Raw genomic sequence first — 25,080 nt, forward strand, 5'->3', positions numbered from 1 at the left:
AAACGAGAGCTACAAATTTTTTCTTTCCACAACAAATTTACAACAAAAACACTACAATTAATGCCGTAGTTAACTTTTCCAAATTCGAAAAGTGTAGTGCTAACTTGACACACGTTTACATATGCTTGGTGAGATCCAGTTTGGAATAGAAAGAGTTCAGAGGCGATTTACTAAATTTGCCCTTCGACTCATGTTTTCTTATGAATCTATGCCATCTTACGAACTGAGATGCAGAATTCTGAAATTAAAATACCTTGCTAATAGGAGATAAATGTGTGGTATTTTTTTCATCAAAGATATATACGATAACAAAATTGATTCCCCAGAACTACTTTTGCTTCTGCCCTTTTATGCGCCGTAAAACGAAATTTGCTAACAATGAGTCCATTCACAGGTCCATTTGGCTATGCAACTCTATTTGTAATTATGTCGATATTTATTTATGTAGAGAACGTTTTAAAATTGATATTAATGATTATTTGATTTTCAAATAATTTTCTCATATTTTGTTATCCTGTACGTATAAATATTATGACTAATTTTTGTATAAATTTCCTGCTTATCTGCGAGGACTGTAGATAATTAAACAAATAAATAAAATATTTATATGTGCAAACAAGTTGTAGGTTATCGAATATTTTAAGTAAAGGTTTAAAGACAATTTTATTTGTGGGTTTTGGATTTTATTTCTAATGCACAATTTTATTTGTCGTTGTTGTAGCGGCTACAAATTTTTTTTGTAAAATTTTTATTATTTCTTCTATTTGTGAAATTTGGTTGGTAGGTTTGGAACTCTGATTTGGGGTTTTTGTCTTAGAATAGGAAAAATAGCGAAAAATAAAATATTTAAAAAGTAGTTGACGGTATTGTAAAATATTCGCTGTACCTAAACTTTATTGACTGACTGTATGTGTCCATATGGTTTTTTGTATAGGTACCAACTACCTACCGTTTTTCCACAAAATTAAAATTTTAAATTAATTCTCTTTATTATTAAACGTGCGAAAATACGAACTCATGTAAAAGATTTTTCAATTTTCCATAGTATACGTTGACTTTAGTCGAATTTCTCTTCCCTGAAGTATCCGCAAGTTCTTTTTCGATCCGGGTTTGAATACATTATACAAAAAATGAATTATAATTATTGAAAATTCAACTCTTTTGATATTTGTCTAACATTTTTTATATTTTCTCTTCTGTTATCAGCTTCATCGAGTTGTGCTGGTGTGTTGTTATAGCACACAATACCGTCATACTAACCAATAATAGGAAGACAACAGTCATACACATATACAACGTCTATTAAGTAGTTGATTTTGTGAAGCAGACCACAGCGCGACACAGCAGCTGCCATAGCAGACTTACTCATTTGTTTGTAGAATGTTGGAGCTCTGCTGAGTGGAAAACTAAAACACAACAAAAGTTCTCTATCGCAACCATCGTCAGGCAGGTAGAGCTCCAAAGACGTTTAAGCAGAGAGGTTAGCAATCACGTCTCAACGGTAGCAGTAGCAGCAACTGCAAAAGCTTGCGGACCAGAGCGCCTGAACGAGAGCGTTTTCGCGCGACGAGAGTGTTTTGTTGACGTGTGTGTAAGTAAAGAGACTCAAAATTGATAGAAATAACAAGAAGGCTGCTGCAACTGGTGCCTCTTCCGAGGACCAGCCGCCGCGCAAAAAAGGACGACGTTCAGCAGGAGGATCAACAGCAGCAGCCGCAGCGGGAGCTTCAATAACGACGACCGGAATCGCCGCAGCAGCAGCAGGAGCACCTAGCAGCAATTGTCTCAGTACGAGTGTGTCTATTGACGCAGAAACAGCGTCGACTTCACGAGCGGCACAACAGCAGCGATTAAATCAAAATCAAAATACCCGTGAGAAGCAAAATAGAGGTGAATCAAAAAATAGTAATAGCGTAAATACTGAAACAATTGAGAATACACAAGAAAATACAACAAGAAACTCACCAATTAGCAGTGATAGTGTTGTGGACGCCGTCAGTGGCGCTGTCGTTGATCGTAATATTGAAGTATTTGAACAAAGTACTAATTCCAATAGTGGTAACGAAACAACGAAAATGCAAAACTCGGCTTTGAATCCCTCATCATCGAGCGCGTCCTCGTCGGGTTCGGGTACGGGTACGGGTTCCGCGTCCGTATCGGCTTCCGGTGCCGCTCCGGTTGGCAATTCATCATCAGCTAATTCGGCAGCTGATGGTGGTGGTGGTGGTAGTAGTACGCTGGGACCTGCTGGCGGCGATTCGCTGGTCAATGTGTCCAATTCGGCAAATTCATCGACTTCAACGTCAAATGGACACGACACAAAACATAATGGCTTTTCGGACAACAATGAAAGTGGCACCTTAGATGCACAAAACAATCATGATCAATCGATCGTGGCCGTCGCCAATCACAATTTTCACTTGGACAAAACTAATCAAGAGATTATTCGGTTGATTGGTCAATACTTGCAAGACATTGGTTTAGACAAATCGGTAAAAACCTTAATGACCGAATCGGGTTGCTATTTAGAGCATCCAGCTGCCTCGAAGTTTCGGGAGCATGTCTTGTCGGGCGAGTGGGGAAAGGCAGATGCCGATTTGAAGGTGAGTGAACGAAGCGAAGTTGTTATGGGCAAAGTTCTTAGCACGTACATATATATATAGGCATGTGCAAACATTCACATTTGCACAGTAGTGGTGTGTTCCCTTTCTCGTAATTTTTTAGAATATTACGTTACACAAAAACACAAATGCAAATTTCATTGTGACGAAATATTTGATAAAACTTAAAATCAGTACATTGTTATTTTAATATCATGTCATTTATTGTAATAATATTCATAAATACAACAACGATGTCTTCTCTACGTACCTACGTACCAGTTAGTTGCGCTATCATCTAGCACTAGTAGAGACAACGTACAACGCTCTCTAACATACACCCCCCTCTTTCTATTTCCTCCATGCTCAAGTATTAACGTTTGCATGGTCTTTTTAAACAAGTAGTACCTACATATCTATATATACATTTGATACAGGCACATATACTGCAAGCACGCATCAATACGTATGCATGCAGCTAGTAGCTGTAGGTACATTGTTCGCATGCTCTCCTTTTGTGTTGTTGTTGCTTACATTCCACTAAAGCAGCCAAAACGAAACTAAATAAAGCTAAAACCAAATATCATGTCATTGAATTTGTTAAGCATTTCTACCAATGAGAGTAAATCGATGGACAGCTCTTGCTGGAGAGCAATAGACTTCTACTTCAGCCAATTTTCGTTTCGATTTGCTCTGTAAAAGCTTTTGGCGATGCGCGCGCTCGCTACATCATGACTGGCTGACTTTGTGTCTTTATACATACATATGTATATGTATTCTTACAAAAATGGAAAATTAAAGTAAACCAAAACCAAAGCAAACTGTAGCAAAACAAAGCAATCGAATAAAAGATGCACAAAGAACCCACACTCGCATGCCAACAAAAATAAATCGCTTACACATATTCGTCCTCCAATGCAGTATGTATAATGACTGATTCACCCAATCCATCCGATTTTGTCAGTTGTTGAAGAATGAAAGATTTGAATTTTATTTAAGTGATTCCATTCCTTTTCGTTTCTTTTAACAGCACATTTGATTGGGAATCATATGAATTTCGATTTGAGTATTCAGTGGTGCGCTCACTGAAAGCAAATCTATTTCTCCAATGCAATTATACATACATATGTGCTTATGTATGTACTTCAAATGTGCAATCCAGTGTAAACAGTGTCTCGCCTTAGAGCAGCTGACTTCTTGACTTGCTGCATTTAATTTTACGTACATACATATATGTATATTTATATATTTTTTGCATTTCTATTTCGTCTAGAAGTTAGCGCAGCTTGCCTGTTTACGCATGACAAACTTTTGATGATACGTTTGTGTTATTCCAGTGGAGTGGAAGTGTTAGTGGATGAGGGGTGGGTGTTAAATGCGCAGTATAAATGCCTATGTCTATTGAAACAAAGAAACAGCACAAGCGATTGTACTTTTACATACATTCATACTCATTCAAATCAAAAGTACCCATAATAGCAGCTGATTACCATACATATCGGGTCAATGTGCCCATATTTAGCTTTGTTATACTATTAAATTGTTGTAGGAGAAGTGAGAGTAGCTAGTGTGGAAAGCGAGTAAAGACATCGCTGCACACTAAAATAAAAATTGGAGTTTGTGTATGTTGTTTTTGTTGTTGCGCATTTATATTCATGTAGCTATTAAGATATACATATAATGCTTTAACAAGGTATATTCAACAAGGTAGAAACGATAATAACAGTTGACTATATATACAAAAAATTTAAAAAATGTAAAACAAGGCGAATTCATTTACACAGTGAGCGTCAAACATAAGTATACCCGACGTTTCGACGATTTTATTTATTTATAAAAACCACAAGAATCGATTTTTTATTTTTTTCATACAGAAGTCGCGAAAATGCATAAAGTGTAGGTTTCATGTCGCTAAAAATTACTGTTGATTTTTGAGATATTCTTTTGTCGCAGGTGCTGTGCATTTTCTTCAACAAAAAAAAAAAAATTGGTGTAAAATTTTTCAACACTGTATTCGTTTCAGCGGTCCAAAGCCATATAATAAGCATAGTTAGTCCTATCCGATGGGCAGAACGATACGTTTTTTTGTGTAGCTGTAATTAAAAACCAAAACTTGAAAACCATCGATTTCAGGTCAGAAATAGTAGTTGCGTTTTTTTACTCATTTCCAGTAAAATCCAGTAAAAGTTTTTACGAATTTTCATGCTTTGGCGTTTTCGTACGAAAAACAGCTGATCGCATGTTGCTGGATGAAATTTAAACTAATAAGGAAACTGTTTGTGGCTTTTTATTGTTGAATTTCACAAAATAAACCTATTTAAATACAAAATATATTGTTTTATAAGGAATTTGCTGCGAATAAACAACCAATTTATGAGCTGTTCATGAAACTTGCAAATTATTACTGGAAAAGCGTTCGCGTACTTTTTTGCAAATTTTTTTCTATGAGAGCGAATTCTTAGAAATAAAGTTACTGGAGAGTTACTGGCAAGTTAGTGGATAATTTGTAAAAAAACACAACTAATGTGAAATATTGCCGAATGATCCATCATACGTCTACAAATCTGGCCAGCAGTGACATTCTGGCATGGCTAAAACATTACATTGTAATAATTTTATCATGATATGTATGTAGCGTTAAACTTTTTGTGCTTGAATCAAAATGGTATTTTTATTATTATTAAAATACTAATCTCCGAATATTTCAAAGATAGAGAGAAACTTTAATTGGGACATCAAAATTATTGTTAGTTTTTACTCCTTATGTATATTCGGATTTGCATTACTGAAAACCACTTTTTCAAATCTTTTTTTTTTTGTTTTCATTTTTGCTACTATGGTAAAGTTTACTACTGCTACTGACATTAGGAGTGTTCGCTATGCAACTGCCAGTAAGAATTAGCCAGTAACAAAATTCAGAGAATAAGGTACCTTACTCTCCCAAAGAGAGAAACTTACTAAGTTTTGCGCGAACAGGAATTAGCAAACATTTGCAAGCTTCACTGCCAGCTGGCTTCCACGGTTGCATTTCGAGCATAATTTTTTTAAATTATTGCAGGTAGAAACCAAAACAGGACCTATACGTATATTTCTTCCTGTTCTGACTCTTCAACATACGCTTCAATTTCTTTGTGGAAGGCACTGTCGGATTTCCTATATCGACAAGGGTGTCGAGTGCGTTCCGATTACGAATACAGCTTTTTCAGCCGAGTACCTTCCAAATGTTTGGAATTAATTAAATTAATTGAATAAACGAATATTTTCCCACTTCTTTCATTAGTAAATCGCAACAAGATTGTTCATTTTTAAATTTAACGAACTCGTTGATTCAAATTAATGTTGACAAAAATGCAACCGTGTGCCACAATATTGCTTTCAAATTCTTACTGGCAAAAATTTTCCCAGCACGAATTTGCAACTTTCCCTCCAAATGAAATGTCAAAATTGTGCTCTCTCCTTGCAAGTTTTACTGGGTTTTTGGCTAAACGAACACGATTTGGTTACAATTGGTACCAACTTGTACAAATTTTTTGCATAGCGAACACTCCTATTGTTATCGACAAGAAACCACTAAGCAGATGTTGTGATGCGGCTATAAAAACTTCAGATGATTTGTTGTAGTCAAGTTCAGACCAGTGCATGACATACATTTAAAGTTCGAATAAGAGTTGATTCAGTCAGCAAGCATTGCGTGCACTAGGGCTGATGATACCCGGATACTATATATATGTATGTCGGTAACCCGGGTAATGCGAATTAAGGCTTTTTTAACCTTTTTCTAATATTTTAAAAACAATATTAATTATTTCCAGACACTTCTCGCCGGCAGTAACTTCTGCTAAGTGCTCCAAGGTTGCAAAAAGTTCGAAACTTACTTACATAAGCACAACTGTGCATATACACTTGAAGGGTGTTCGGGGGATGCTTGACCCACCGGATGGGTCTGGCTGATTACAGAAAGTTTGCAAGTTTTTATAATAATAAAACCAAAAGACGTGGATGTGTTACAACTTCTTCAAAAATCTCGTAAATAGTCCGGCTTACAGGGTCAAGAATACAGTGTACATTTCTAATAAGAATTCCTATATTCATTTTGAAAAACTCACGTAAACTACTAAGGAACATAAAATGCGTTTAAATTTTCCTTTCCCACATTTTTTCGGGTGCCCGGATACCCGGGTAGCTCTTTACCCGAGTCAAATCATCAACCCTAGTATGTACATACTTTTTTCCTCAACGAATTTGTTGACGATATTGCTTTTGATTATTATTTGTTATTCTTTTATTTATTACTTTTTATTTATACCTTGCTGAATTTTAAAAGCTTTGTTCTCATTTTTTCCCTTTGTGTATTATTTTTAAGCTCTTTTCGGCATCTTAAGCAAGTTTCTCCATTTAAGTATATATATATATATATATATTTACATTATCACAAGGTTACATACATGCATATCGTCGTTTAAAGTACAAAACCGCGTATCGTCATTCTGCATAACCGCGTAACTGATATTTGCTGCAAAAAATTGGATTTGCTTACACAAGCTCTCCTTATCCATTCGCCCTGAAATATACTAGCCGGAAAAACGATTGCTTTATAAAAAAGAAATCCATTTTGAAATATGAGTGTTTTTACTCTCTAGAAAATAATTTATGCAGCCTCACATGCGCGGTTTTGCATTAGTTCTGTTCAGTATGCAAATGCCAGTAACAAAATTCAGCGAATAGGTATCTTACTCTCCCAAAGAGAGAACCTTACAAAGTTTTGCGGGAACAGGAATTAGCAAACATATGCGAGCTCCAGTGCCAGCTGACGTCCACGGTTGCATTTCGACCATAATGAATTTTTTATAATTAGTTCAAGTGGAAACCAAAACAGGACCTATACGAAATATACGTTTTTCTTCTTATTCTGACTTTCTTCAATATACTCTTCAATTTCTTTGTGGAAGTCACCAAGGTGTATTAAACGAGGTGTGATTGACAACTCAGGAAGGCTCTTTTTAAGGTACTATTATGCCCGAAAATATAAACAATCGATTCAAAATTCATAAAAAAATTTTTCAATTTGACTATAGGATGGTTCTTCTCATGATAGAAACATAGTAAGGTAAAACCTTTCTCTCAATTCGTCTGCCATGATTTTTTTTTTTGAAGTTTGCCAACATTTTAAAATTGTATAAAATTGAGAGTAGAAAAGAGGAAGTGTTCAAAGTTGTTGTTGTTTGAAATTGAAAATGAGAATGTGTGTGTGAGTTTGTGTGTAGAATTTCAAAATTAAAATGCTTACAAAGGTCAAGAATATGAAAAATTCCACTCAGCGGTTCTACCTTCCTATTTTTTTTTATCATGGTTCTTCTGAGAGCAATGTCAAATTCAATCACACTTTGTTGAATTCATTTTGGAAGTCACTCTTATTATCTTGATACGCGGTTTTGCATTTTGTTGATACGCGGTTTTGTACTTTAAACGACGATATGTATTTTAATACATACGAAAAATATGTACTATGTCTGTGTTATGATGCACTTTTTTATGTTTATAGCGTTAACTCATGCAGAACCTATACATTTTAGTGTTTTGAAAATATTAGTTTTTGATTTGATTTTTCTTTTATTTTACGCAATAAATATTGTGGTGTGCTTACAAACATGTTGTTTACTTGCTACTTACCATATTTTCATTATTGTAGAAGCATTACTAGCCACTTTTTTTTGGCAAAAACATATAACGCTAAACTTACTTATGCATTTCCCTGAAGTTAATTAAGCTCTCCACAGTCTTGCGCTAAACAACCGTATTTTGTGATAGTACATACGCAATCACGTCGCTGCCAGTGGAAACTTACACAAAATTCATCGCGTTTGAACTATGTAGTTAGTTATCTGTTGTTCCTTATAAGCACGCATCGCTAGTGGTCAGCATTACACAGTCACGAAATGAATAGCATTGAATGAAGTATACATACATATGTATGTACATTAGACTGCATCACTCCCCATACAAAAAAAAATTGGTACTTTTTTCCACTGGAATTATAAAATCTATTATATTTTAAGACTTCCATCAAAATATCTCGTAAAAATATTAAGATTTAAGTGAGCTGGACCGATTTGAAAATGCCTCAAAAAATTTGGTTTTTTATTAATAAAAACAGTTTCTTGAAAAATTTTTTGAAAAAAAAATACCTCAGATGGCTAAACAGTTTAAGCTTATAAAGTTTGCATAAAAATATTTAAAAAATCTTTTTTACGGAATCATGATAATGAGATCTTTGATGCTGTTTTTGAACTTTTTTCAAAGACTGCTTTAAGAAAAACTTGAATAACTCAGCCAAAACCTTACCAATTTAGACTTATGAGGTATCATTTATTTATTTATTTATTTATTTATTTTTTTTAATATTTTAATATCATTGGTAAGGTATTTTCTTAACTTTTTAATTTCTTTGCGAATAAGCTCATTCAAAATATGAAAGAGGAAGGTAAGATAAACGAGTGTCATTCCATGTTTAATTAAGATGTGTTGCTATTTGATAAAGAAAATATTGGGACGTGAATGAGTTTTTTTGCAAAGAAGTACAAAGGGTGAGAAAATACCTTTCGACTGATGCCTCAAAAGTCTATATCGGTTTTTCTTTCACAAATCGTTGAAAAAAGTTAAAAAACAGCATCAAAAATCTCATTATTATGATTCCGTTGATAAAATTTTTTAATATTTGTATGCAGATTTTTTAAGCTTAAACTGTTTTGTCATCTGAGGGGATTTTTTCCAAAAAATCCTTTAAGAAACTATTTTTATTCATAAAAAACTCTATTTTTAGAGGTATTTTCAAACCGGTCCAGCTCACTTAAATCTTAATATTTTTCCGAAATATTTTGGTAGAAGTCTTAAAATATACTAAGTTTTGTAATCCCGCCGGAAAAACCGCAACTTTTTTTGGTGATGCAGTCTAATGTACATACATTTCATTCTTTGCAGGGTCATAGTATATGCGTATGTACATACATATATATATCGTCGCCTGGGTAAACGATTGTCGTAAGCGCAATTTTGACTATTTTTAATTCTAGATGCAGTTATATATCTTGGAATAAGGTCTTTCGATTGGTGTTATCCGTTTTTAGATATCTCCTCTAGTTTTCGAGATATTGACTACAATTTTTTCGATAATTAAGTAAAAATTTAGTTAGTGATGCAGTCATATTAAACTAATCCATATCTTAGAAATGGTGTTCTCCATTTTTGTATATCTTCTTTAGTTTCTGAGATATTGAGTAAAAAGTGTCGTTAATTTAGTAGAAATTTTGATCACATTTTGTCGTATTTCATACAAAGTGGCTGCCAAATTGTGGACAAATGGCGCTTACGACAAAATTTTACTAAACTCAAAACTAATTAACAATAAACGTTAAAAATTACATAAGTTAAGAATTTTGTTAACTAGTAACATTTTCAGAGACATTTTGGAGAAAATCTATCCTCGCGATTTTGAGAAATTGTATTCCAAACTTCAATCGCGATTTCCCACAACCTACCGAAATTAACACACGACAATNAAATCTTTATTTTAAATCAAAGTTTGATTCTTTCACTACACGTGTATGTTAAAGTTTTTAAAATCGGGTCACGCGTTTGGACACAAATACCCAACATCATTATACAAATAACTAAATAACNTGGACAAATGGCGCTTACGACAAAATTTTACTAAACTCAAAACTAATTAACAATAAACGTTAAAAATTACATAAGTTAAGAATTTTGTTAACTAGTAACATTTTCAGAGACATTTTGGAGAAAATCTATCCTCGCGATTTTGAGAAATTGTATTCCAAACTTCAATCGCGATTTCCCACAACCTACCGAAATTAACACACGACAATCTTTTACCCAGGCAACGATCACCCCTATTGCGAATGTCGACTGGCAGTAGATAAACGACTATTAAGCGATTATCGATTAACGATTCTATTGCGAGTGTCGCTTAGTCGCTCAATTAGCGACTGTGAATACTTTTTAATCGCTCATCCTTCTATTGCTGTTTTTCAGTCGTTGGAGTTTGCGTTTATAAAATTTACGTAAGAAAGTGGTACTATAATGCATAAAAAGTAAGTCAATTGAACTAGAAGTTGTAAAAAATTGTGAAATATACATATGTATGTATGTGTCTGAATTACAGGTAAAAAATTTTAAGCAACAAAATGCAAGTTGCGCGGTTGGTTGTTTTGATGCAGGGGAGTGAGGACATATGCAAAGGAATTTCCGGAAAGAGTAGGGGAGGATGCTCCGCTTCTATTGTGAAAGATATATCCACAGTGTTTTTGCGCAGAATCAACAGCAAAGTTAAAAAAAACTGCATAATTTATTAATTAACTAGTGCTCGGAAATTTGAAATCTATATTTTAAATCAAAGTTTGATTCTTTCACTACACGTGTATGTTAAAGTTTTTAAAATCGGGTCACGCGTTTGGACACAAATACCCAACATCATTATACAAATAACTAAACCACTATTTCTTAAACTTCCATAAAGTTTATTAATGAGGAAAACAGCGTTTCCTGCAAATCCTGTAAAACCTAAAAAACGTGAAGCATCGGGAATGCAACTTCTATTCATAAAATTTACATACATATGTACATACACTTCATCTTCCAACTCCAAGGGATCCGACGAATCTCGCAATTCCCTCCTTGCTTTAGCCAACTCTACTAATCTAATAGCTTCCACATCAACTTCCTTCATCACTAAACCATATTTCAACTAAGTCCATTTTTTAAATTTTGTAATAAAAGCAATCACTTTAAAAATGATGTAAATGAACCACTAAAGAAACAAATGTAAACAAAGAAACAGCTGTTTACAATTCAGTCAGCCATTCACAATAGCGCAAATTTTCATCGATCAAGTTACACAATAGCAAAATAAAAGATGATCGACTCGATCGACAAATTTCTATTCTACTGCCAGTCGACACTCGCAATAGGGCCCGATATGTATTTGTAAGCATGATAAAAAAATAGGAAGGTAGAACCGCTGAGAGGAATTTTTCAAATTCTTGACGTTTGCAAGCAATTTAAATTTAAAATTTTATAAACAAACTCACACACACATTCTCATTTTAAATCGCAAACAACAAAAACCTTGAACAATTCCTTTTTTTTACTCTCAATTTTATATGATTTTAAAATGTTGGCAAACTTCAAAAAAAAAAATCATGGCCGACGAATTGAGAGAACGGTTTTACCTTGCTATATTTTTATCATGTTTGTAAGCATAGTGAAATAATATAAAGTGTATCAGGTAACTGACGTCTTCATATTTGAAAGCAAAATGTGATTTTGTTATTATTTTTTCTTTCATTTCTGGTGCTCGCTTTTTCAAATGTGGCGTTAACACTTGGTTTTGTTGCATACCTACATATGTCCAATTTCGGCTTGGATCCTCAACCTTCCGGACTGAAAACATTAATACTACAACGCTATGTGTGCTTTGCACAAACGGCAAGCATTTTTTCTTTAGTTTTTTATTCAAATCAAAAAAAATACATCATCACTCAAAAGGGTTAACGTGAAAGTCAAATCAAAGATTTTATGATAATAAATTGTGAAATAAGAGTACCGGAATAGAATGCCATTGCTATCTGGCACACTTTATATTTTTTCACTATGTTTGTAAGTACACGTTGCATGAATAGAAAGAATGCATATTGTCTTTAAAAAGTTTCAATTACCGTCATTTCATTTCAATTGAAATCAGCAGTTGACATGTTCGTGTTTGTTCTACCATTTCATGCATGGCATAGGGCATCTTTTAATTATTTTTTAAAACAATTAAAGTCTAAATTTTCCGCAGCTGTTAATTATTCAAAAAATAAAAAAAAAAATAAAATCGCATATAAATGTGTAACAAAAGGAAATATAATGATTTGGGGCCATAAACCTTGAAAGATTTGTCGGTATTGCGCTCTCAAGAAGCAATTTTGCTCATTCATCCTTCTGTCTCGCTTTAGTCAACGTCAGACCCTTTCTTATAAGAAATCAGTGAAATGTTTAATATATGTATACATACAGTGGTGGAAGAAATAATAGAAACTTTTTATTTTGACCAGTTTCTTTTATTTATACGATAATATTAATATTTTTTATAAAAGTCTAGCGTATTTATAACAAGCACCATATAAATCCACATTTCAAAATAAGTCAAAAATTATAAAACTTCATCAAATTTTACCAGATCACCCAAAAATTTCAAACTTTTTTTATTCAGCATTCTTAGAAAAAGTTTGGGTATGCCCATAAAATTTTAGTAGGGTAAAGTGCAAATTTTAAGACGCTAACAAATCGCGCTGATTTTTATTTATTTTTTTCTGACGCTGCTAGGCGTTTTCTACTACATAAAAATAAAATTTGAGTAATATCGAGCAGACTTTATGTGGAAGAAAATGCACAACACCGTCAGCCAAAAAAAAAATATATTCAAAATCAACGCGATTTTCTAGCGTCTGGAAATTTGCACTTCAACCTACTAAAATTTAATGGGCTATAAAACTGTGCACGAGTCGATATATTTGGTAAACCAGTATTTATGGTCCGATTTCGTTCATATTTAGAAAGCCTACTTTAAAAATAAATGTTTTTACCAGGGACGTGAACCGGGTTTGATCCGAACCGGTTTTGAACCGGAAAGCCGTTTTCTTCTAATTATTAACCGAACCGAAATTTTCCACAAATGTTTGATCCGGTTTAAAGGTTCGTTTCAACCAATATTCAATAGATAAATGTTCCCACTTTTTTCCTTTTTTTAAACATGGTAATACCTACCATGTGTGTTTACCATGTGACAATATCAAATATAAAGGCAACCCATCTCATTTGACAGACACTTGACCCTCAACCTTGCACGTTGTTGCACTTGACACTTGACACTTAAACTTGTGCGTTATTTATTTATTTTTTTTTGTTTTTCGAACCGTTAAACCGAACCGAAACCCCGGTTCAAAGATCAAAAAAACCGCTTTGATGAACCGAACCGACCAAATTTTTCATCCGGTTCACGTCCCTGGTTTTTACTATTAACTTATTGTAATTTTTGAACAGAGTTTATAATGTGGATTTATATGGTGCTTGTTACATAATGCGCTGGTCTTTTATAAAAAAAAACAAGCAGACCCGGCGAATTTTGGCCCAACATTTTTACCAACAGTTCACGTTCGTGATTTTAAGTAACGCATTTATCTTCTAATATTACGGTTTGGTGGTTGTCAGAAGGCATATTTCCATTGCCATTTTAAATAACCTAGGACAAGGGTATATGCATACAAAGATACGTAATAGCTTCAGTGCGTTTGAAAGGCGCCACGCCCTCTTATAAAATAGCCCCAATTTTTCTCCATGACCATATGCTTGATTTCATATATTTCCAAACCAAGTTTCAGTACTATACCACGAACACTTCCAGAGATATGCAGGGTGAAAAATTCGGTTTGTATTGGAGGTGAAAATTGGTTGCACTTTTTTGTAGTTTTCTACAAATTTTAAACTTGGGTTTATATGGGGTTTGTCTGAGAATGAACTACATTTTAATTGAAAATTCTTAAAAACAAATAAATCATTAATAGTGGCTAACAATTTCACTTTGAAATGGCGTGCTATAGATATGACCGATACCGTATGTACATATATTCAAGGATAGGTTTTAGCGATATTTTTTCCACTTAACTCTTTAATATTTAATACATCTTTTTCAATTTAGTGGGCTCGTCGATTCGCCATTAACACTCAAAAATGAGGAATAAACACAGGCTTCCAAACCTTCAAAACCTTCTTTAAATGTAGAAAGCAAATTTTTACATCAGATTTCCTAAGCCTCAACCCCACGTCGATACTACTCAGCAGACACCGTATCTACCGTTAGAGAAACATTTCGTTTTACAGTACAATTCTAATGTAGTTCTCTAATGTTTCTCGAAGATTGGAGAACTATGTATGTATGTATGTTAGAATTCGATTAGAGAATGATGAGAAAAACATTAGACATTAGAAACCAATTAGAATTCGACGTTAGATTACGATTAGATATCTAACCCTTTTCTCGATATCGAGAACTAAGCCCCCCTTTTTTAGAGAATGCTATAATTCTCGATAGTTTATCTAATCGTCTTCTAACCTTCCATCTTAGAGAGCGATATTTTAAAATTCGAATCAGTTTCTAATCGTTATCTAATCTAAATGTTTGTTGGGTACTATAGTCAAAGATATCACATATTAATTTTGGTCCCGATTGGAGACGGGTAAGGCGTGTCGCACAGGGGGCAAAGTTCAGATTCCTCTATAGAGGCTCAAAATATTAACATTAATTTTTTTTTCATCTAATACTCAAAATCGATACTACTTTAGTCGGTAGGTAATTATACAAACATATGTATGTACGTTAGTGAAATCACTATGCACAAACTATCACTACTACGTTATCAGTAAATCTTTATAATGCTAGATAATCGTAAGTTTGAATGCCTGTGTTTATTCCTCATTTTTGACTGTTAATGGCGAATCGACGAGCCCACTAAATTGAAAAAGATGTATTAAATATTAATAAGTTAAGTGGAAAAAATATCGCCAACACCTAACCTTGAATATATGTACATTATATGTTGTAAAACTACAAAAAAGTGCAACAAATGTTCACCAAAATTTCAAACTTTTTGCTCGGAAGTGTTAGAAATTTTTTGAGTACACAGTTTTTTGGGCCCTTCAATTTTAGTCTGATAATGTGCAAATTTCAAGTGGCTACAAATTACCGTTCCTTTTTTAGATTTTTTTTGTCGCATTGACTCCAGCGGGGTCCCGCGTTGCGTACGGGAAAGAACCTAATATGTACATACAGTGGCGAGCAAAACTGTAACATAGTTAACGATTTGAAGTCAATCCAACAACAATAATAAAACCAGCAGACAGAAATGGAAATTAAGGCAAATCGTCAAATTTCTGCCTTAACCTCGTATCTGCAATAGAGGTATTTTAGAGTGTAAGAAAAAATGCTTAATTTCTTCCCCTAGGATACAATAAACGCAGTTTTTACTTAATATTTCTGGTTCCTCTAACAGTACCCTCAGTGAGCACCCTCATTAAGTCTTTGTTCTATTTTCAAATAGTGTGATGCTTAAACAGCTGTTATAAGTGGTAATAGGTGCGTTCGTTTAAAATCTCCCAACAGAAACCAACCAACTGCCAAATTCCGGCGAAATGTCATCTGTTCGCTCACAAGAGAGAAATATCCAAAATAGTACGCGAACAGAAAATTTGCAGAAACTTGCAAGTTAGACGAACAGCTGATATAATTTTTGTTTACATTCAAAAGTGTAAAATTTAAAACGTACGAAAACTCATTACAAAGTGGCATCCTGGCACAGTTTATTGATTAAACAAATAACTACTTACTTCTTACAAGTTTAATTAGTCGCATTTTGTAATTTTTAACTTCCAAACCATCAAATTCAATTTTGTGATTTGCGTAAATGCCAACCAGCTGTTTTTGATCAGCTGTTTCCCTGTTGGCAAATTGCTGTTGGCAAAAATTTTTCCAACAGAAACTAACAGCTTCCCCTCAAAATGAAATGTCACTTTGCTCTCTCAATTTCCCCTACTTTGCAAGTTTTTTGCGTACGCGAACGCAAAAACCTGTAAGTTTTGGTTAAACATGAACAATTAACAGCTACGCGAACGAACCTAATATTAGTTTTCCCAAACATTGTAGATATGTGGTTAAGGCAGAAACGGGACGAAATGTTACAGTTTTGCACTCACTCTCAGTTTTGCATTTTACAGTTATCTTTTACTTAGTTGGAAGGCAGATGTATTGTAATTTAGTCAAAAGGGCTATGGTTAATCAGGAAGCATAAATGTAAATAATGATTTACTGCGGAAAGCCGGGACCGCAAGAAAAGTGGCAAAAAATTGTAGAGTTTGCTACATGAAAATGTTAAGACAGATACAAAATATAGCCTTTAGTGCTACTACTTAAGGGCAAAGGAAGTCCATCAAAAAATATTACGGTCTTGCGAACTTAGTAGCAATTAGCGCTGCAGCCCCTATTACAGAAGCGCTTAAGATATTAAAATTTAATGTACGGGCGCGGTCCCAGAAGTACCCGACCTGACAAAGAAAAAACAAAAATTTTGGGAATAAGTATATTTATTTTTCAACATAATATGCTTTCAGCTCTATACACTTTTTCCAGCGATGCTAAATAAGTTCGATACCTCTTTTATAATAAGAACTGTCTTGCTCCCCAAAATAGCCATTAACTGCCGACATCATTTCTTCTTCGTTAGAAAATCTTTGACCACGGAGCCATTTTTTTAAACCAGAAGTTCTAGAAAAATTATTTATTTTTTTGATAAATATTAAATAATAGAAAAATTAATTATATGACCATCATTGTGTATATTTATATTTATTTATTATTATTATATTTGTCCAAGGCAGTCACTTTTGCTGCATTCCACAAGGCTTTTGCGTAATTTTTATCCTGTTACAACAACATTGCCGGTTTTAAATTTATGAAAACCTCTTATCTTCCTAATCTCGAATTATAATTTATTGTTTGCCCATATTTTTTTCTCTACAGGAGCTTGAACCACTCATTGATAATGGCAAACCGTCGACTATCATCGAAATGAAATTTTTATTATTAGAGCAAAAGTACTTGGAATTTTTGGACGATGGTTGTCCATTGGATGCCTTACATGTGTTGCGCAATGAGCTAACACCGTTACAGCACAACACGTCTCGCGTCCATCAACTTTCCTCATATATGATGTGTTCGAATAATCACGATCTCTATCAACGCGCCAAATGGGAAGGCAAAGGTATATTATCACGTGCTGTGGTCATGGACCGACTGCAAGCATTCCTACCACCATCGGTTATGATGCCACCACGCCGTTTACGCCACCTACTACAACAAGCAGTTGAATTGCAATCGAAACATTGCGATTTCCACGATATGGCCTTTAAAACAAATCTACAGAGTGTATCATTGCTCAGTGATCACACCTGCGATACCGATGGCTTTCCCATGCAGACCATACAGGTACTCACCGATCACTGCGATGAAGTTTGGTATTGTAAATTCTCGCCAGATGGCTTGAAACTTGCTACTGGCAGCAAAGATTCCACAGTCATTATATGGGATGTAGATCCATATAAGTTGACATTAAAGCATCGTCGCATACTCGAAGGTCAATCGAATATAAGTGTGGCTTTTGTTAGCTGGAGTCCCGATTCGAAACTCTTATTAGTGGGTGGACCCGATGATACACCCGAAATTTGTATATGGAATGTAGAAGATGGCAAGCTGGTGTTAAAGATGTCTCAGTCGGTGGATGACAGTCTATCGTGTGGTGCTTTCAATCGCGATGGTACACGCTTCGTTTGCGGTGGTCAAAAGGGACAATTCTATTTGTGCGACCTGAGTGGAACGATTCTCAATACGTGGGAAGGGGTGCGCATCAATAGCGTGGCCTACCGCGCAGACAATAAGACTATAATAGCATCCGATAGTCATTATCGTATCAGAGGGTTAGTAGTAGTGTACACTTTTCAGCCTTGAGTGGTGCATGTATCCTTATCGTATTTAAATATTGTAAAAGAAACCAAATTAAAAAAATGATTCAAGCTTCGTTCGAATCTTTCTTCAAGTAATATTAATTAGTTTGANTTTCAGCCTTGAGTGGTGCATGTATCCTTATCGTATTTAAATATTGTAAAGAAACCAAATTAAAAAAATGATTCAAGCTTCGTTCGAATCTTTCTTCAAGTAATATTAATTAGTTTGCTCTCCCTTCTTTTTACAGCTATAATTTTGAAGATCCGGGTACAGATTTCGACATACTCAAAGAACCGCACCCGATCATGACTTTTACGGTAAACTCTGCAGATCGTTTGGCACTGCTCAATATTTCTAGCCAAGGCTTGCATCTATGGGATTTGGAGGACAAGTGCCTGGTACGTCGGTTTCAAGGAATTCGTCAGAGCAAATTTGCCATACACTCATGCTTTGGCGGTGTAAATGAGAGTTTTGTGGCGAGCGGTAGTGAGGATAAATTGGTATGTATTTGGCATATACGACGTGAAGAGCCATTGGGCAAGCTGGCTGGTCACACAAAAACAGTGAATTGTGTTTCCTGGAATCCTGTGTATCCGTCCCTTTTGGCATCGGCCAGTGATGATGCCACAGTACGCATTTGGGGCCCAAAATCACACAGTGCCAATGCAACACCCGAGAGTGATGACTGTTCATCTTGTTCATCATCATCGTCGTGGAACATGACATCGTAATTCAACACAAACAAATGCATATATAGACGTCATAACAGCGATAACCAATAGAGGAGCACACCGTTGTTGTCGCCATAACCAAGTAGATAAACACAAAAAAACTACAATACCAATATTACAATAGTACCAACAATTACAATCGACAAACAACAACAAAAATATGCTGTAGAGCTGAATGGAAGGCAAAGAAAATATTTGTTAAGGAGCTAAAGAAAGAAACAGCAACAGCAAGCATAAAGTATTCATGTACAGGACAGTGTTGTAATTAATACCAACAACGCGATACACTTTTCGAAATCTAGTTCGAAAGTGTAATTCGACGAAAGAAGCAGCAGTTTTTGTGGGATTAGAATGTAAGCGTGCAAGCACAGCAGCAATAAAATAGTCCAATTTTCTTTTTAAATCCTAACTATCTACATACATGTAAAGGCAACATAAAAATCATGAACATAGAGATACAAATATGTTAAATGAATACCAACAATAATTATTAACGAAAAAATATAAAGAATCACGCCACAACAATAAATTAGTTTGAAAAATAAACCAAAAAATACAGCAAAAAAAAAAATATGTAATTGATGAAAAAATAAACGGCTGGATACAGAAGCAAACATTAAGAAAAAATTAATTGTAGCAATTAAAACGAAGGTTTATATGTAACGTATAAGATAAGCGTTAATTATAGTAACAATATTAATAATTGAGCACTGCAGTGGGAGAAAAGGGGCTTTGCAGTGGCGCGCATATACTGGGACATGTAGTCTAAAAGTGTTTTAAAAAATGTTATGTTTTGAAGAAGAAAACCAAACTACTATATATAATAAATCGTCATTTGTGTGCTAATGATAAATTAAGTGACTGCTTGTAATATACTTCACATTTGCATACGCACGAAAAATAAAAAATTCCGGCAGGTTCTGCAATTCACTTGCGTTTGAATTTTAACAAAAGTCATCTTGAATTCAACATTTAGCATTCTGCATCTCACTTGCCGAGTTTTATTTCTACTTTCTTTCGGAATGCATAACCTGCCTTAAAAACTGAATTTGTGAATTGCATTATTTGCCTGATTACTTTTTTTTGAATAAAATCAAAAAATGTTTTAAAACAAGAAAAACACCAACACTCCACATGCAATACAAAGCCTTGTTTCGATTTTTAATGCAAATTTTATTTTTAACTGATTTATCTAATTGTTATTTTTTGATTACTTTCGAATTTGAATACTTTTTAACTCAAAACACGGCATACAAAAATAGTATCGGCGAATAAATATTGAAAAATATCAATTTACGTTGCACCGTTACCTTAGCTCACATGCTAAATTATAACAATGCTACTGATGTGCCGTTTTTTAAATAATTGTAAATAATATCTCGTTTTAATTTTTTACTGATGCAGAAATAACAGATTTTTTAAACAAGAGTGTAACCAATTTGTCAAGCAATTCACTCACGAAATGTGTATAATCCTTACTTTTGTGCGCCACGCATTCGACTGTGCTATTTCCCCTTTTTTAGTTTTTTTTTTACAATAATTATAGCATTAGTAATGATCTTAAGCCAATACATACATATGTATGTACATATATATATATGTATGAAAATTTAATAAGCGTATACAAAAACTAAATACATACGCGCATCAGAGAAAAATGGCAAATAGTTATACAGATAGAATCCATATAAACATACATATAAGCAAGAAAAGCACACAGCCGTTGTTGAAAAAATATACCAAGCTTAGATAACCAACAGCTTAAGTATGTATTAAATGATTAGATACGATTTCCTGCACCCAAGCGAAAATATTATATAAAATCATAGTAAATAAATCAAAAAGGACTAGCAAACCCTAAATACATTCATACAGTACAGTAAAAATAACAATCTTAAGAGACAATTGCGTATGTCAGTATGTATGTACATATGTACATACTATATGCATTCTTGTGTTTAGTCTAAACTTTAGACATACATATATAAATAAACAAACATTTTTAATTACGCAATTATGTAAAAGGAAATAAATTACTTTTATGTAATACATTTAATTTTTGTATGACAATTCGTTTTTTTGCAGCGGGTGAATATTAGGGGGATGGTACCTTAAATTTGTTGCATTATTAAGCCAAATATTCAATGCTGTTGTTTCGATGTCTAAAATTGTTCTCCGCGTTTGATTGGCTTCGCTTTTAACTCTTTATTTTGAAGATTATTTTATAGACAAGCCAATAACATATTACTGCCTTTCCGGTTCAAACAAAAAAATAACAATTATATAAATATTTATGCTAGTAAAATGCGCATGTAAGAAAATAATTAGAATAAAGTTTGAAAAAAACTTTAGAGAATATATGAACATCAGTGTTTAAATACATACTTATTAAAAAACGACTTTTTATAAGCGCTGTTTAAATGATTAGCGCAACATAAATTCCACTTCATAAATATATTCAGCCTCATTGCGTAAGTCGTAAATTAGGCTAAATTGTGCGACTCGACAACATTGGCATTGTCTACTGTCGTGCCGGAATAAGTAAACCACGAAAATCGTCGAAAACTCTATAGTGCTGCGTTTAATACACTAGTCGAGTGGAAACTTTAGGCAATGACGTGACATTTTCGATACGATTCGACACCCGAAAAACGACTTGCATTCGAAACGACTCTCGCAATGAGGGTGATTATTCTTTCGAGCTTTGCAGTATTGGTAGGCTGTCGTTTTACAATCTTTTTTATACCTATAATGTTGATGAGATTTTAGGAATAAATGTAAATATAGAATACGTACATATAATGACAGATGTTGCCTGCATATTGATGTATGTATGACCAGAAATTGGTGAGTTGAAATATGGTAAATTGAAAAAAAGTTGCAGTACGCCGTACATGTTTTTACTTAATTGTAGTCGAAAAACAAATATTTTCCTATTTTTGTTCAACACTAATTTTATTCAAAAGTAGTATTCCAAGTAAACTGAAATATTGCTCTTAATATATTCTTTTACTACAAAAGCCGGTAATATGATCAAAAAAGCTTGTAATTTTTTAAAAGATCCTACTATAGCATAAATATACACCAAAGCTAATAGATGATGGCCCAGCACGAGTAACTGATGTATATTAGCGCCCAGATCTGTAGTATTTTCCCGCCATACAATAAGTGGTAGAAGAAACATTTTTGATAAATTTGCTATAGTGATCGCTTTTAGTAGAATTACAGCGAATTTGTTAATGCCTGTACACGAAATTAGTGCTGGACGCTGTACACAGGCTACAATCAACAAAATTAGTGTGATAATAACGTAATCTAAAGAGAAGAGAAGTTGTGAATGAAAGAAAATTACATGAGTAGGGTACTCATTTTTTATATTCTTTAATATGCATAAAAATTCAATAGAGTAGTACATGATCTTTTTAAGGTAGGTACATCACCAGACCGCTTAGTTGCGTTGGACCATGAACTACTCTACTTTTACAAAAATATTCATATGCATTTCTATCCGCATATGGATGGTCCTCTCCAATAAGGACACAACTCAAAACCCTTACTACTTTTAAGCGCATCACGTCTCTAGTAAGGGTTTAGGGATGTGTCGTTATTGCAGAGGAGCACCGAATTATAACATTACCTATCATATTTTGTAAGCAGCAAATATAGAAACCCTTCTCACTAATGATTTCATGTTGCAACACATCTTTTTGTAAGCTGACGATTCCCTTTTGTCTCCATAGTGCAAACGATTCGAGCAATAACAGCACAAGGGACAATTTCCAATTTAGCTGTAGTTATATGTAAAGCAGGGTTCTTTTAATAATACAAAATTCATTCATCTTTTCAGTTTCTACCTTAAAATTCCGGTTATGCAGCATGTGGCGGTAAGACTCCTGTGATAGCAGCATTGCATCCACCAAGATTATTATCGGGTCAAACTCGATGTACTTGTCCGCTACTTTGTGACATTTTTCCTAAGGTTGAGAGTAATACATACAGAGATATCGAAAAGTATTAAAGTTTAAAATTTTACGTACACAATGACTTGTTTTGATCGCGGTATTTGTATATTGCCTATACAGTTCCGCTATTGGATGCCCACAATTTATGCAAATATATTTCTTCTGTTGTTTTGAAAATGAACTCTGTTGTTGCGCGGATGATTTCGTCATTTTTACGGGCTTGTGATTACTAAAATACATATTTCTATTTCTTAAATAAAAGGATCTTATAAAAACGAGTTTTGCCAAGTNTAAAATTTTACGTACACAATGACTTGTTTTGATCGCGGTATTTGTATATTTCCTATACAGTTCCGCTATTGGATGCCCACAATTTATGCAAATATATTTCTTCTGTTGTTTTGAAAATGAACTCTGTTGTTGCGCGGATGGTTTCGTCATTTTTAGGGGCTTGTGATTACCAAAATACATATTTCTATTTCTTAAATAAAAGGATCTTATAAAAACGAGTTTTGCCAAAACTTTTGTTTTTATTAATTTTGCGAAACACCTTTCTTGCGTTTTGTTTTGATCGATCGCTTTTTGTACCCTTAGGAAAAGATACACGTCAAAACGAACTAATAATTATTTTTAATAGCATACATTAGATGATTTTACTTTCTCAATGCAAATTATCGAAATATCCAATTATATTTAATCCGTTATAAACACGCATTTTCCAAGGTTTCATGCGATTTTTCGATTTTTTCGGGATGACATTCCTCTTTCCTTTCTTATAGTTTCCTTATTTTCTTCTCATTCGCTACAGCTGATTCTGCAATTTTGGACTTTTTTTACAGCGCATTGTTCAATTGTGATAATTTTTGTGGCAAAATTCGCTTCTTTTTTGCAGGCATAATTTTAAAATATTTTCTGTAATTTCTGAAATGTTGGACAAAGTGAAGCATGTTATATTAGTTTTGTCTGGGAAAGGCGGTGTTGGTAAATCTACAGTTAGCACGCAATTGGCACTAGCACTGCGGGAAAGCGGATTTAAGGTACAGTAGAAATAATATTCTCCTCCAATCGTAAAACGTATCTACCCCTACAGGTGGGTCTATTGGACATTGATTTATGCGGCCCGAGTGTACCTTATTTGCTTGGTTTGGAAAATAGCGATGTTTACCAATGTGATGAAGGTTGGGTGCCCATCTACACAGATGAAGATAAAATGCTCGCGGTTATGTCTATTGGATTCCTGCTAAAAAATCGTAATGATCCAGTTATTTGGCGTGGACCCAAGAAGACAATGATGATACGACAATTTTTAACTGATGTAAAATGGGATGAATTGGATTACTTGGTGATTGATACACCGCCTGGCACTTCAGATGAACACATAACAGTGATGGAATGTATGCGTGATGTGAAATGCGAAGGCGCTATTATGGTAACCACCCCACAAGGAGTTGCGTTAGATGACGTGCGTAAGGAGCTAACATTTTGCCGAAAAACCGGTGTAAATGTATTGGGTATTGTGGAAAATATGAGCGGGTATGTTCATGCATATACCATTTGGTTAATTGTATTAGCCGTAACACGAAGAAAAATAATTATTTGATAAATTTGCATATACTTTAGGTTTGTGTGTCCACATTGCAGCAATTGTACAAATATATTCTCATCCGATGGTGGCGTCGAATTAGCGAAAAGAGCTGGCGTACCACATCTAGGCACATTACCAATTGATCCACGCTTAAATGTATTAGTTGGCACAACACGTTCCGTGCTTACTGAATTGCCAGAATCAAATACTGCGAGCATATTTAAGTCCATAGTCAATAAAATAACCAAAACCGATTAGGGTCTCGGTTGCGATTTATTGATTTGTATTATTACTTTAATTTCTTTGGCATGAAGCTGTTTATTAAAAGACGTTACGGCGGAATTAGAGATACAAGTTTTGGAAATGAGAAGAAGCAAGGCACGTTAGTTCTATTACCTATTCATACCTTGAGGAAATGTAAAATATTTTGCAAGGCAAATTTAAACCAACAGTCCAAATAAACGCCAGCCTTGGGACCCATCTAAAAACATTGAATTTTTGGTATATTTGAAAGAATAAATACCCTCGGACACTCCAATCTGCAATTATGTGCAAACATATGTTGAAAACATTACACCTTTCAAAATTGAAGAGT

The 25,080-nt window shown here is 34.1% G+C and overlaps 3 protein-coding genes across 7 annotated transcripts in view; 2 read left to right on the forward strand and 1 right to left on the reverse strand.

Annotated features, from left to right (window-relative positions):
- The window catches only part of LOC108369259 (WD repeat-containing protein 26 homolog), a 24,678-nt gene extending 5,056 nt beyond the window's left edge, over positions 1-19,622 (forward strand). For all 4 annotated transcript variants that reach the window (XM_017624341.1, XM_017624339.1, XM_017624338.1 and 1 more), the window contains exons 2-4: positions 1,207-2,603; positions 17,227-18,179; positions 18,455-19,622. In XM_017624341.1, coding sequence (XP_017479830.1) covers positions 2,076-2,603; positions 17,227-18,179; positions 18,455-18,938 — 1,965 coding nt within the window. In that variant the 5' untranslated portion in view covers positions 1,207-2,075 and the 3' untranslated portion in view covers positions 18,939-19,622. The remainder of the gene's footprint in view (positions 1-1,206; positions 2,604-17,226; positions 18,180-18,454) is intronic.
- A 525-nt stretch (positions 19,623-20,147) lies between these two features.
- Arv1 (ACAT-related protein required for viability 1) lies at positions 20,148-23,450 on the reverse strand. 2 transcript variants are annotated; one of them, XM_017624343.1, is made up of 5 exons: positions 23,420-23,450; positions 22,976-23,188; positions 22,793-22,912; positions 22,576-22,726; positions 20,148-22,253 (listed from the first exon to the last, which is right to left on the reverse strand). In XM_017624343.1, exons 2-5 carry the CDS (start codon positions 23,138-23,140, stop codon positions 21,898-21,900), a joined length of 792 nt encoding a protein of 263 aa, XP_017479832.1. In that variant the 5' UTR covers positions 23,141-23,188; positions 23,420-23,450; the 3' UTR covers positions 20,148-21,897. The 2 variants fall into 2 exon arrangements, with proteins under 2 accessions (XP_017479832.1, XP_017479833.1); XM_017624344.1 differs by lacking the exons at positions 22,976-23,188; positions 23,420-23,450 and adding an exon at positions 23,207-23,379.
- A 188-nt stretch (positions 23,451-23,638) lies between these two features.
- Nubp2 (NUBP iron-sulfur cluster assembly factor 2) lies at positions 23,639-24,761 on the forward strand. The gene is made up of 3 exons (XM_017624345.1): positions 23,639-23,937; positions 23,991-24,433; positions 24,521-24,761. Exons 1-3 carry the CDS (start codon positions 23,827-23,829, stop codon positions 24,741-24,743), a joined length of 777 nt encoding a protein of 258 aa, XP_017479834.1. The 5' UTR covers positions 23,639-23,826; the 3' UTR covers positions 24,744-24,761.
- Positions 24,762-25,080: the final 319 nt, after the last annotated feature.

The sequence above is a fragment of the Rhagoletis zephyria genome, unplaced genomic scaffold (assembly GCF_001687245.7).
Source record: "Rhagoletis zephyria isolate East Lansing unplaced genomic scaffold, Rhagoletis_zephyria_1.1 Rzeph_scaffold_03572, whole genome shotgun sequence".
Taxonomy (NCBI): Eukaryota; Metazoa; Arthropoda; class Insecta; order Diptera; family Tephritidae; genus Rhagoletis; species Rhagoletis zephyria.

Bases quoted from the DNA above. Each gene is read 5' to 3' on its own strand.
- Nubp2 (XM_017624345.1), top strand. From the start codon at position 23,827: ATGTTGGACAAAGTGAAGCATGTTATATTAGTTTTGTCTGGGAAAGGC. The intron at 23,938-23,990 runs GTACAGTAGAAA...CTACCCCTACAG, and splicing joins TGCGGGAAAGCGGATTTAAG to GTGGGTCTATTGGACATTGA. The intron at 24,434-24,520 runs GTATGTTCATGC...CATATACTTTAG, and splicing joins ATTGTGGAAAATATGAGCGG to GTTTGTGTGTCCACATTGCA.
- Arv1 (XM_017624343.1), bottom strand. From the start codon at position 23,140: ATGTATTTTAGTAATCACAAGCCCGTAAAAATGACGAAATCATCCGCG. The intron at 22,727-22,792 runs GTAGAAACTGAA...ATATAACTACAG, and splicing joins TGCATAACCGGAATTTTAAG to CTAAATTGGAAATTGTCCCT. The intron at 22,254-22,575 runs GTAATGTTATAA...TCTTCTCTTTAG, and splicing joins CTGCTTACAAAATATGATAG to ATTACGTTATTATCACACTA.